Source organism: Simochromis diagramma, unplaced genomic scaffold (genome assembly GCF_900408965.1).
Source record: "Simochromis diagramma unplaced genomic scaffold, fSimDia1.1 OVJJ01000596.1, whole genome shotgun sequence".
NCBI lineage: Eukaryota > Metazoa > Chordata > Actinopteri > Cichliformes > Cichlidae > Simochromis > Simochromis diagramma.
The window spans coordinates 2,583,075-2,597,669 of NW_024387245.1; the positions used below are offsets into that span (position 1 = coordinate 2,583,075).

At 39.1% G+C, this 14,595-nt stretch overlaps 1 protein-coding gene across 1 annotated transcript in view; it reads right to left on the bottom strand.

The window, feature by feature from the left end:
* The window catches only part of ppp3r1a (protein phosphatase 3, regulatory subunit B, alpha a), a 29,210-nt gene that overhangs the window by 11,408 nt on the left and 3,207 nt on the right, over positions 1 to 14,595 (bottom strand). Inside the window, exon 2 of the mRNA XM_040001003.1 lies at positions 5,128 to 5,167. Within this exon, the coding sequence (XP_039856937.1) occupies positions 5,128 to 5,167 (40 nt within the window). The remainder of the gene's footprint in view (positions 1 to 5,127; positions 5,168 to 14,595) is intronic.

Consider the following 14,595-nt stretch of genomic DNA (forward strand, 5'->3'; position numbering starts at 1 on the left):
AAGCATTACTTAACAAAAAATAAATAAATCTGCTAAGGTCGGCCAAATGGTCCTCCTTCTGGTCTACAGCACACAGCTCGTCCTCCATGGCCTCCTGTACGGTTAGTGGCATTCTTGAGGTATGTGTGTATTTGTGCGTGTCAAACATTGTTAAATTCACAGCGCGCATATCACGAGTCATCTGAAAATGCAAATTCAGCCGATAAAAGAATAAATCTAAAGCAACAAAGGGTACTTTTTATATGAAACTGTCTATCAGAGTAGCTGCACAAAAGGTTGGTCTGATCACAAACTAAACGCTCTACCTAACTGTAACAAGATAGCAGTCAGCTCAAGCTAACCATCAGACAGCGGCACAGCTGTGTGAAATGGAAATCTGCTAAGTGCGACTGGCTTCTCCACCCCATTTTTGTTTAATTATAAAAAACACAATGTTCCCAAAATATCACTAATGAGTGTGTCCTCTTAAGCATGCTCGGCCCTAAAAACGGCTCACCCTGCACATTAATGGAGACATGTGACTCCATTAACGCAGCTAACCTGAAACGAGGCAAACGGGGCAGGGGAGGGATGCAGAGTGAAAATTCAGTTGACATGTTAGTGAGGATCACAGTGCACATTCTGCCATATACAGCTGTCAAGGCACACAAGGTGAGGTGTGAGGGTTCGCAAATATGAAAAGGTCGCATGCACAGCTCAATAATAACACAAGTATGACACTCGACACTGGATGAAGTATCACACTGTCCCCCAATAAGGGGCTGTTGTGAGCCAACGAGGGTGTAAAATCCAGAGAACATATTGAAAGACAAGATTACTGCTGAAGGGATAACAGGACTGCAGACCAATCTAGAGATTGGGAGTTTTAAACTCATGGGAAGGTAACATTGGGTGGGGAAGGCGAAAAAAAACAAAAATGCCGCTTTAATTCTGACGATCCTCCTGCATTGCATGCCCAATACTACAGACGCAGTAACAAATTCTCTTGATCAAGACCATATTTCATATCTGCTATCCTGCCTTTTAAACAGGGAGGAGCCATATGGATGAAAAACCCTCTCTGTCATTTTTGATTGAACGGTGTTGCATGACGTATACAGCCTGGCAGCATTTTGGTGGGTGATGTGATCAGTTGTAAGGTTGAAGTTAAAGCGACATGCAGGATGTCACAAGCTGTTTCTTAGGACAGACTGTCAAAATTCAAACACAGGATTTTCCTCCCTGTTTGAAAATGTATTAGCTCCCTCTATGTTGCAGAAGTGCTGCCAACTGTTACTCTTCACATTTGTTTACCTCCCTCTCAATCTCTGTGCACACGTGTACTGTATTTTAATACCGCAGAATTCCCAGTTAGGGAGCTCTCACTGACATTGTTTCAGTTTCTCTAATTAGATACATAACATTGCATTTATTACACAAATAGCAACCATTTATTACATATGTGCTAAACCTTTGATTTACATGCAAAATGTTGGCTCTGAGAAAGTTAGCTGATATGCACCGTTACTCACTCCTATGTCAACACCCATGTGGTCAGCTAAATGTAATTCAACTCAGGTTGCGTTTAGACTAAAATTTGAGCACAGCAGCCAGTTTAAAGCAGTGTGATGGAGTAGGCAGTAGGCAAGACTTCTGGTTTATCTGTCAAATTTTTAAAAATTTAGTCCAATTTTTGGACTAAATAAAAAAAAAAGCACACACAAAAAAAATACAGTGTTTCTCTCACACTGCGTTAGTCTTATCTCATTTAGACCACAGGTGTGAGAAGGCTATACAGCTGAGAGCTGCAGCACTCTGTGCATTAGGCTGATTTATCTGGCTGCACCAACAATGTACAGCTTGCCTGCATGAACCAAACTGAGGACGAGGACAGGGCAAAGCATTGATGGTGTTTATTTATAGCCGTTCTGTCATGAGAAAACCCCCAACTCACCCCACTACCCCCCACCGACAGAGGCTCAGGCTCCCACCCTCAGGGAAACCCCTAGCAACAAGGAACTCCAGCAAGCCGCCCGCCATTTATTTTTGGCGGCTGCAGACAGACCTGCAATGGTTTCAAACTCGCTGCTGCATTTCTCTGAGAGCATGAAGCGTTGAGGGGGGTTTCATGGTTATGTGTGTGTGTGTGTGGGGTGAACAGAGTGGCGGAACAGAGTGGGCGCGTGCATATACTTTAGCAGAGTGTACTGCAAAAGGATGTGTGAGGAGGTGTGTGTCCGTGTGGTTTGTCTAATTACACACTGCACACTGTTACAAGTAGGCCATTAAATTCTGCCTGATCTAAGCTCGCTTAAGCCAGCAGTGGTGAGACACTGCATTGAAAAGAGGCTACAGGCCTTTCAGAAATTCATCCTCCAGCACAGAAAATAGAGACAAAAATCATGTCAGGCTGAAATGCAACACACAAATATCTCAGTAATGTCTGCAAAGTAGGCTAAATGATTAGCAGCAAGTCAAAGCCACATGCTAGATGGCACAATTATTCCCATAATTACTGACATCTACTGTTCACTTGACTCGAGCCCTTTAGGTCAGCCAGAGTCCCTATTAATGTTGCTGTACTTTCTTCATGTGGCATTTCAACAAAAAACTCAGTTAACACAAGCCTTCAAATACAAGAGGTGCATTTTTGTTCGACTGGCCCTGCTTCTCATGTTGCAGGGCGAGTTTTGGTCAATGTGGCCAGGGAGGGGCGAGTGGGATTGTGCATGGAACGTGACCCGATTTCACAATCCATCTTATCAGTGCGACACATGGAGAAAAATTCATGTTGATGTTCCACACAAACAGAGTTAGAAAGTGTCTGATGGCAGGCGCGAGTGAGCGGGCATCAGTCTCACGGTGGGGCAGTAAAGGTGCAGCAGGATGAATTTGTCTGACCAGAGGGCCAGAGCTAATTTCTTAGCAGCCAGTCAAGTGCCTGCCTGTCCAAGCACTTGATGAGCTGAACAGCTGCTCTGTCAGTGCAGGGTGAGACAGAGAGAAGACAGCAAGTGAAGGACCAAGAGAGGAAAAAATAAAATAACAAATAAAAAGGAAAAATAGAAGGATTCTGAACTAAGAAATAAGTTGGATAGCAAATTTTACAATAATAACAGAAGCAAATATATTCTAACATAATAATAATAATAATAATAATAAAAAAAACAATGCCTAATATATAGGAGGAAATCATCATTCTCTTTCCTAAATTCCCACATGTCTGCATATTATGTGTATCTGTACACATATAAAACAGTTTTGTCATTACTAATTACTTTGAACTGACAGTTGGTCACACAGATTTTGGTGATCTAGGAAGCACTTATATACACGTCCCACCTAAAATGTTTTTGGCTGAAACAAGCAGTAGCTAGCTAGCTGTACTCAATCATTGCTATATCACTGATGTATGCATATGGTCAGATCTAGAACAGGCCTTAAATGTGGGAGGTCACCCAAGTTTAATTTTGGCTCATGTCTGTGTAACCATGACACAAATGGAGCCATCGGAGCAATAGGAGAAACACATCCGGGTATTGCATTCTCAATTTGGCATTTCTTGTCAGTGTTTGTATTTGATGCCTAAGTAACGCATTTAAAAACAAACAGCAAATAGGATTGATAACATTTAAAGAGAAGGTGAAAGACAATTAGACAGTGGTGACCAGGAAAAATGTAGCTAAAGAGAGAGACAAAGACAAGGACAGGGAAGCTGTTAATATCCTGGACTGAATACAGAGTTCCTTTATGGGTTCATTACAGGGTCATGCATCATCCAAAATTCATCTCCCTCATTATGGTGGTATAATCCTGGGGAAGGAATGGCTGGAAGGCCCGGCAGGCCAAGGTCCCGTTCCCCACAATGTTACAGTAGGACAGTCTAAGTATGGAAAAGCCACAGTGCACACGCACTGTGGCATTAAAAATATAAAAAATATTCAAAATGTCATTTTGAATATTTTTATGCGTATGTTTGTCATGGTAAGCATGCTATGCAAATATAATTATAATAAAATAGCAAATTAACTTTAAAAATAAATTAACTCATAATTTGCAACTTAAACATAAAGCAAGCAAATCGTCTGTTTTTGCAAAGTCATCCCCAGCTGCAATACTTGCAAATTAATAAAATCCCTGTGCATGTTCCTTGAATATGAAAAAACCTGCAGAAAAACTACTACTACTAAAATTCCTGCCCTTCCTATACCTCTCCATCCCATCTCTGCATCACCTGGTTTGATCAAGATTATAACATACAATAATAGCTGTGGAGAAGAAGTTTATTTTAATCCAATTCTGCCTCATACAAGACTTTTTTTACACTGTGACACCAAAACTCACAACAGCCTCGGTAATCCTGATGCAAAAATGATTGTTCTTGTCTGAAGGTCAATCTAAACAGCAGTACCCCTAAACTACGAGGGACCTGTCACAGTCTCAGCACTCATTAAACACATCCAGCAGCGCACCCTTTTAGCAGGTGTAAAAATGTGCAGTTTGCACCAAAGAGAGCTGGTGAGAAATCTGCATCTCTGAGGACTTTTCAACAACACAAAGCAGTATGAGCTTGTGTGGATGTGCATCATCAGGTAGGGAAGGTGAAGGAGGCCAGCAAAGAAGAAATGTGAGTCATATCTTCAGCTCTCCTCCTCCTCTTGAGCTCATAAACCTGAATATGTCTGTCTACCAGGCAGACATCTTGTAAAAATAAAAAGAGCATAAGAGACTGATTTCAAGACAATGTCTTCACCATTTCATCACTTATGCATGATAAATCATAAAAAGCAGCTAAGATATGACGTAGTTAAAATAATACTGTAAGAGATTTTTAATTATAAAGATTTTTAACCCAAAGGAACCCAGAGGAAGTCAGATCAGCAGAAACACCAGACATTCAATGAATGGCATTTTATCAGAGGACATTCAAATTCTGTAAACTGGATGTTAAACCCAATTTGTAGTACTGATTTTTACCCTTTACACCAAATGAACACTGTCTCCTTACTGGAGAGTCATCAAAATATTGGTTATTTACTAGTCATGTCAAAAATCCCAGAAAACGTATCAAAATAAGTATTTTTTTTACGTTTTTTTAGTAAACTAAGTTTTGTACAATTAGATCAAGCAAAGATTTAAGCTACTTACAGTGTGAGCACATCTCCAGGGGGTAACTGGCTTCATTTCCCTGAAGAAAGAAGAAAGGCAGAAAGTTCAGTTTAGGTTGTAATAAAATATCACAAAAGCACAAATATTTTAAATTATGTGCAATAACAGTAACAAGTTCACTCATATCAGTTAAATGTATTTAAAGACCCCAGACTGCAGCAGTTTCTGAGATGGCCAATAGGATCCAGTCAATCTGCACAGTCTAATTCTGAACTTCTTCTTTTTTTTTTTTTTTTTATTAATAAGAGTATGAAAACTCTTCAGCATATGTGTACTAATTAAAAGTTAGCGCAGCACAGACATGTACAAATACTTTTCTACAAAACAGACTGCTTCCTTGTTGATCAAACAAACAATGTCACCTACGAGGAAAGACAACACACAATAAGGCCACGTGATTTTTGTTAGGTACAGGATTCATTTTCATACCACATTTTATCAGTGACAGTAATAGTGCGGCCAACAGGACATTATTATGCGTTTATATTTGATTTGTGTATTTAATCTAACACAAAGAATTCCAGGAATTCCAGAAAAAAGAAAAAGAAAAAAAAGAGATGGAAGCGTAACCGATCTTGCCAGCTCATCTTGCCAAGATGCAGAATCAAGACTGAAAATGAATGGCTTTATTGTTAAATTCAAAGTAATGGATTGTCACCATAGACACTGTAAACGATGTCCTGTAGCCTCTATATTTGAAAAGTGAAGTCAACTCAAAATTTGTTTAAGCCTTACAGTCTTTTTTTGAAGAGCAGCAGGAGGCCACGCCACTGGCAAAATCTCTTCTGGTTGTACATTAGTCCATAAACATAACATTCCTCAGCTGTTTAAAACATGAAGTTCATTTAGTAAATTACAGTTAGTGCTATTAGACCCAGAGTCACACAGAATGGTTATGGGGGTTCATATGAAGGGGGTGAAATAGTTTAGAGCCTAAAGTCAGAGTTTTCAGTGTTTTCAGTGTCACAAAGAAGAGCTCCGCTTCACCTGGTCATTAGCAGCACAATTATTTTAGTGAGACAGATCCTCAGCAGAGGGAACAGGCTTTATATATTTGACCTTCTTAAAATGTGGTTCAAATATATAAAACCAAATGAAGGGGTGCAATAAAGCTACCTAAGATCATATCGCTATATACAAATGTCTTCAATGCAAACTTTGTGTGTCACTGTACCAAAGGAACTTACGGATGATACAGAAAATGAATAAATATCTTCTACATGTTTTGCATTATAGCTGAAAAGGAAAAAAAATGAACATTTATTACCAGAGAATAATGAAAATAGATTTGGCCAAGAAAACCTGTGTTAACAAGTTGAGACACACTCTCGTGATACCCGTGATCTTTAACTGTTGTTTAAGATTTTTCTTACCAGATAATGCAAAGAAAGGCATTTCAAACAGTACACCAAAGGCCATGTAAAGTTTTTTGTACACAAATTGCAATCTTTACTATTCTACATTATAGCAAAAACACGACTTAGCACTGAATTTGTAATGTTTAACTGAAGCCCCAAAAAATTATTAAAAAACAAAAAACAAAAACAAAGTCATGAATCACGCACTGCATTAAATATTCAAAAGAACAATGCCATCCAGAAAATCCCGCAGTCCCTGGCTCTTCTGCATGGCAGTGTGTGGCATTGGCTGCAGCCACATGCGCATCCCATCTTATCCAACAGTGAAGTGTCGACTCAGCCCAAATATGATTTCTGGCAGAGAGAACAAATGAGGAGTCTCTGAAGCAGAGAGGTAAGGTTAATCAGTTGGGGAACATGCAGCTGACAGCTACACGGCCCACGTTGCCAAAAATGTCCTACAGTTCCATCAAAGAAGGCCAAACTCGACCTACAACGCTATGTGATCTTTCTTTTCTGATGGTACCACTCAGTCAGAATCTTTCAAATTCCATGAATAGCAGTAAAAAAAATAAATAAAAATAATTCAGTGAGTGGTGGTCCATGTCCTTTCCACTAAAGTCTGACAAAAAAAGAGCAGTAGGGACACTTTCCAGGCAGACCCCACCTCGCCTGTAAAGTGGATGAGAGCAGGTGGCACCAACAGGGGGTGGAGACAAAGAGCTGCAGTAAAGTTGGACTGTTTTCATCATCTTTTTGTTTCTACAGGAAGTCAAAGAAACACTTCTTTCCTGTGAGATCTGATCCCAACTTAATAAGATTGCCAACAATATAAATGCAAATGCGGTCTCAAACAGTTGAAATTATGAATTTTTATTATGGGTAGTCTATTCAAATGCAAACTAGATCACTACATAAAAAAAAATCTAATAATATCTGAAACAATTCAATATTCAATGCCATTTCTGATAGCCAGGACAAAAAGTACTGCCACAGCACAGAGGGCTGAAATTTCTAAGTGTTAAGAGATGAACAAAACTAGGCTATATTATGACTTAACAATAAAAAGACAACACTGTGAGTGTGGGGAGGCTGGCCTGTATGGGCACTAAGGTGGTAGTATTAACCCACAACTAGTGTATCAACGCTGTATAAGGTGACCATTAGAACCATTTCATATTCAACATATTAGATTAAAATAAATTTGATTTAAAAAAAAACATTAAAATAAAATACAGTAGATTCTTTTTAATTCCTATTTCAGAAAATTGTAATGTCTGAATTTGATCTTAGGTACAGAAAAAAAAAAGCAGTTGTATGAATGTATGTGTGATTGGGTGATTTTAAAAAAAAAAAAAAAAGTCCATTTACTATTTTACCATCAGGCAGGAACTGGGCAACATCTATCGTGCCTCGGGACCTTGCAGTCAGTAGAGATATAACTGTGGCACCTGGCTCTAAAAACTGCAGTTGCCTTGATCTTGTGATGTTATCATCGCCTGTTTCAGTGACGCAAGGATGTTTTCCAATAATCTCAGACAGAAATCTAACTACGGCGCACTATGTGGTAACTGTCAGTGATTCAGCACAAGACACTGACACTGGTAAATGTAATGTAAATGAACTGCCGAAAAGAATCCTACCGTCTTTGATCTTGAGGATACATAGGCATTATTTTTACATCTGACAGCAAACAGAGCAGCAAACTATGCTGAAGCATGAATGTAAATTAGATCTCACAATTGGTTGCCAGGACAAATATTAAAGTAGTACTCATATTATTAGCACTACTCATAATTTACTCACATTATTCATATTGATTAGAGAGGAAAAAAACAACAACACACAAACTAGAGCCAGTTATGTCATACACCAGGTTGTTGTTGTGCTGCTGTGTAACAGCAGACTTACCTCACAGAAGTTGAGGTATTTTAAGAGCAGTGAGGAGAAAGAGGTGACACAGGATTAGCCAGGAGAACGCCTTAGCATTTGACACCCTATCAGAGTGGAGTCAGTTATGATTAGAGGTTGACATGGTTTTTCTCTCTGGAACAAGTTGGCAATGGCTGGGTGCTGCCAGTTTAAGGGATTGAATTCCAATGCGTAGCGCATGACTCCACCATTACTGAGGTTGGGTGTCCCATTGCCTGTGTGGCTCTGTAATAGTGACAATGTGATACTTTATTGATCCTGTAGGGAAAAGTCCTTTTGTTTGCTCCCCTATATAGCGCTCACTCAGCTACAGAATAGCATAGCTTTACAGAAATGTGATGACTTGCTTAAAAATTTCAACAGGATTTGAAACTGCAGGCCTTGAGCAAATGTCTTCGAGTTCAAGGACAGGTTCTCAGTGCTTCCTCTACCTGCCATGAGACTTAACAAACAGCTATGACAAAACTAAAGATGATCCAGGTTAAACAGAACAGGTCACTTTTTTGTTCATGGCTTTTAAATCTTGTAAATCTTTTAGAGCCAAATGGACCAAAACGGATTAACAGATAACATTTTTATGTCATTTTTGACATTTAGGAAGCCTCTCTAAAACAAAACAAATAATGAAAAAAGCAGACTTTGTAATAACTACCTCAACAAAATGGTGTGCAAATGTTTGAGGAGCATACTTCTAACTACATCCCTAACAGCCACTCTCAGTTCAGTGTTAGCTATAGGGTCTCTGGAGGTAAATAGACTTACTGCAAAGAAGATTTGGTTTTGAGGATTACAGGTTTACTTACTAAGGCCTACCTCCTGGGGTCAGGAGTAACTCTTGTCATGTCTTCTGTAATAAACCACTTCGGCAGCTCTTGTTCAGCCATAAATACTCATGATGGATACCAGATGGATGAATATAAAAAAAACCAGAAAAGGGGAGGGTGATACGTGAAATGAAAAAGCATCTTACATACACAGACCAGAACACAGGCACAAGAGAAAGACTAGTGTTGGCTCATTTATAATGCATGATTCATTCAGAATCAATTAGGCCTCAGCACACAAAACACATTCTGTATAATGAAGAGTTTGGCATCACGGCCGGTTGAGTCGCAAAGAAATGACCGGCACAAGAATCTGGCCAATTACAGACCCACAGGGCCCAGTAATAACATCAGTGAGTGACGAATTCAATACATGGGCCTGAAGACTTGGAGGACTTTTTTCAGGCTTTGGCAAGATGTGAGAATATATTCTCATAACAAATTGAAACAATAAGAAGGTACATAGTGAGCGAGAAACTGCATTTCTAATTTATTCTAAAAGGCAGAAAACTTAGTCATATGAAGTCATAAACAGGTGAACAGTACAGCAGAGGTTCCAATGTTTTATTTACTATTGGCCGCCCTCCCTCTATAGATATAAGATCTAAAAATAATTTTTTTTCATTGCTAAATAAAAGATGAATTTTTTGTGTGTGTGTGCACAGAGCAGAGGAGAAACTGGTGAAGATAATGTTAATGGAGCTGATGACAATTTGTAACTTAAAGTGCAATAAAAGCCAGCCAAGAAATTTAAAAGCTGCCCCCCAAAATCTATGAAATTGAGCCTTGAAAACAGAAGGTGAGGGTGGGCCACAATAAGACAGTCACAAAACTAAAAATGTATGCAGATTTCCACATAGAACCATCTGCAATAAGCCTTTGTGAGGGTTGGGATTTCAAACCTTCTGTCAAAAGGACAGCAGCAGCATGAGGCTGTGACACTAGTCATTCACTTCCCTGCTCAAATGATTGAAAAATAATACTTCTGACAAGAAATCAGTTCCTCGTTTTACATAAATAACAATAAAACAAAATGATATCATTGATACGAAAAACTTTCACATTTTTCTACTGTGATTAAATCAGAGTTGTAACACTCACATACACACTTGCACTGAGGTGCCCTGAGTGCAGCGAGCCCAATGTAGAACATGCTGGAATGAAGCGATGACTTGCATAAATCCTAAAAATTAATCAACACTGCAGTGTGTGCTCTAGGCACATTAGCATAGCGTAGAAAATGCAGGAACAAAGCAGAGGCACACATCACTCGCTGAATCCTAACGGTGGTGCATGAGATATTGTGCATAACACCACAAACGTTAGACTAAGAGACAAACTGGACCAATCGATACTTTCTTGCCTAGGTTGTTTTTAATTTAGATGAAAACATTATCACTCTTAGTTATACATTCATAATGCATAACACTGAAACAGTACAAGCGAAAGACAGTCAATAGTATGCATTAATAATCAGTTATTGCTCGTTAAAGTAACTCCAAATGCAAGAAAAAAAAAATCTGAAAATCCTACTGAATACAAGACAATATATGTGAGCTTCTTTCTCTGGCTTCTTACGATTCCTTAGGGTAAACTGCACCCTCTCCCTGCTGATGACACTTTCAGCAGATAATGTAATCAGAATTGCTTTGAGTCTTTGGCTTGGCCACCAATGTGAGTCTGAAATCACAGCAGCTATTATCACATTTCAAGTCAACACAAAGGCTGCCCTGAAAATGAATGCTTTCAAGTATTAAAGATCCCTGATTTGGCTTTAATTCTCTGCTTTGAGTATTTATGTATTAGACTTTCGTGGCTAAGGATGAAATCTGGACTGACACTCTACCTAGTGTCCATTTATTTCCCTTTAATTATCGTTAGCTTGCAGGCTACATGTGTATGAGGCAATCCGTTTACCCAGTACTTAAAGGAAACCCCTTTTTTTCTTTAAATTAACACACCTGCGGTTATAGTTAGTGTAAAGGTTAAGTTTAGCAACACCAATGAGTAAGAAGTTATGTCACCAAGACATAGCCACTAAAGCGTATGCAGACATGGGTGATTAACTAACAAAGTTTCAGTGTAAGAAGTAGTATACCATGATTGCCGCCCTACAAGAAAAACAATAGAGGTCCAGTTCATGCAACGTTACAATGGTCCCCACCCACGACTGTTCTCTAACACCTTCTCTTTGTTATGGAGCTTAAAGGTCTCAGTACGTTAGGAGTGGGGATGTTGGCTAGATAAAAATATGCAACTGATGTTGTCTTTAAGATCTATGGGAACTTGTGAGAAGCAAAATTACTGTTCACAAAACCAGAACGCTCAAAAGCAAAGAACTGCTATGTGCACTGTGTGGATGTGGACACAGGGAATCAATTAAACCAGCATTCCATGTAAAGGCATCTGTGTGTGTATGGTTTGGTGTGTCTGAATTACATTTCCACACAATTTAAGTTACTGATCCATTAATCTTGAGGTGGAAAAAGTGTGTTGTGTGTGTGCAGAGCTGTCAGTTTATTTGTTGCGCATTTTCTTTCTGCTCTGCTTATTTGGTTAGTTCAGGGATCACAAGACTCCCCTCCTCCGCACAAATGTGTCTGTAAGTATGAAGCTTACCATATAGCCGAGCTTTGTGATAAACATTACCAAGTCTCACAGCAGAGAGCAGAGCTGAGCTGAGCTTTCAGACTGCTTTTTAAATAGACTTCTAACCCTTATTTTTTTAGCCTAACTTTGTACAGCAGGCAAAATCCAGGCTAATAACCAACTGACTGAGAATGATCTCTTAAGAAGAAAAGAAAAACACCCAAAAAACAAAGAAACAAAAAAGAGGCTCAGTTACATAGACCAGAATTAAAATAAACCATTGCTAGTTTGAAGCCATTTGTCTGTTTGAAGAGGCACTCAATTATTCTTCTGCTCATCTCCATCATCTCTCACCTTTGTAATCGTGTTTTGCAATATTGTCTTGGTTGCCGTGTTTGCATCTATCCTTGCTTTTATGAGAATGTGTGTGTGTGTGTTTCTCCATGGATGCGTGTGGCTGTCTGCAAATGTGGTGAGGATCTGTACAAGATTTAGGAGTCAAGTGCAAATATGAAAATAATTACCACAATCTCAGCAGCCTGAAGGAACTCCAGCAGGGCTAATCCTCTCAGCCATTTCTATCCTTGGTTTGGGCCTGTCTTCTGAGGGTTTTGAAAGCCTCATAATTCTATGTAAACTAACAATGCCTAAATCTTCTTATGAATTAACACAGTGGAGATAAAACTACACTGTATTTGCCAAATACTGAAAAACATCTTTCTTTCTTATTTATATTTATTTTTGTAAATCAAGGTGTCAAATAGATGACAAAGCATGGCATGATTAAGGCTAGCTCTGCAATTAGTGAAGAACATCACATCACGCAAAAGTATAATACCTACCAGATAACGGAAAAGTTGCTACCATATAATCGTGAGAGTTATCAGTTTTTTTCATTTGCTCATCACGCCCCATGTACAGACAAAATGCCACACTCTTGGGTTCAAAGCCATAGTGCATACAGTTGATGGGTGACAGGTGGCTACATATATTTTTCATTTACCGTCTGACCTGCCTGGAGTTTCACATAACAAAGCATGTAGTATTAAATGAGATGCAAGGTTATTTCTGGCTACACTGAAGTATGATTCATATATTCTCAGAATTGCTACTGAATGAATAATTTCAAAACCTTAAAAACGTATAATTTTAGTTTAAACTAACAAATACTACTTCTGTGAGGATTCATTCAGGAGGCAACTCTAGCCTCAGCAGGAGTATCAATGCAAGTTACAAGACCTAAAAGCAAATGATGTTCCTTTTTTATATATTGCAGCAGTTTATTAAGGACTTCAATCATTTTTCTCCATCACATTCGTGAAGAGTAGGTATTGGGGTTAGGCAACCAAAATCATCATTTCAGCCAGCAACAGGAGATTACATTAATGCGCTAAACCTATGGACCACTGCAGGTAAATTGTTTCAGGGCAGATAAAATGCTGAAGACAGTAGCTATTAGTTAATGAAGCCCCATACTGTTGGTTCCATTATTACCACTGACAGTGTGCAAAATATGCTTTTAGAGGTTAATTAAATGTAGTACTTTTGATGCCTTGAATGCTGATGAGGTAAATGTGATTTAAAAATCATCCCCAAAGCCATCAATCAGCTATAGATTCTTGCCAAGAGTAAAGTTATCATACTGACCACCCTCTGTAAGTCAACAAAAAAACCATCTGACCTTTAAGCTCTATTGAACTGTTTCTAGTACCACAAATCCACTGAGCATCAAGCTCCTACCAATGGTTATAGAGGTAAGTTCTGAATGATAATAAACTTTTCTTTTCACTGTGCACATAGATTTCCAAACAAATAGGTGTTTATTGAAGAAACTGACTAGTTTAGCTTATGCTGGTGACTGCTGGCTCCAGTGCAAGCCATGGATTCTGCAGAGATGCAATGGCCAGTGAGGAGAATAAATCCAGATTGAGTGGGCTGGTTGGAAGTGCTGTGTGGATCACGTAGTGTTGATCATCACTTCTGTTGGTGGTTCACTGTGGCTTTTATCTCTTTTACATTAGCTACAGCTCAATCCTTATGTGGGTGGCGCTTGATTGCTAGGCAGCATATGGTCCCCTTAGCATCAGATCATTCCACTACATGCTTAAGCAACTGCACAGTCCCTGCCCCCAACCTCTCCTTGCGGCTGAGAAGAATACATCTGACAAGCCATAGGTTGCCACAGTGCCTGCAGGATGTGCATGTCCTGACAATCCACGGTCTGATAGTTGAGATTGCTGCAGGGCAAATCTAACAAGGTAAGCATACACAGGAAAAAATGTTTCCTCTGACAAAGTAAAGAACCTCCCAGTTACTGCTGCCCCCAAGTAATGAGATGCTGCTCTTAATAGCTGGTTTTTGTGTGTGATTTATGAATTCCTTTCTATTTACAGATGCAAATTTTCTGCGCTAATTTATGCAGAATTAAAGTCAGGGATGATGTAGGCCCCTTAGAGTTGTTTAGCAATTGTATGAGTAACACTCACTTCTAATAACCCAGTTTCCAAATATCCTCTTTGCAATAATGCAAACATGTTCCTAGGCCCGGGCTGGTGAAGTGTCAGATCAGGAAATTTCATTTATTTCTTTACAATAAAAAAAAGAAACAGCAATAACTCTACCAACAGACTGGACAACAGTTCCTTTTATGTACTTGCAAGCGAGGGACTCAACCCACCGCAATCACACCTCTTGTGTTTTCAAATGAGAAGAAGAACGAGCAGCAAAACCAGTGAATGAGATGT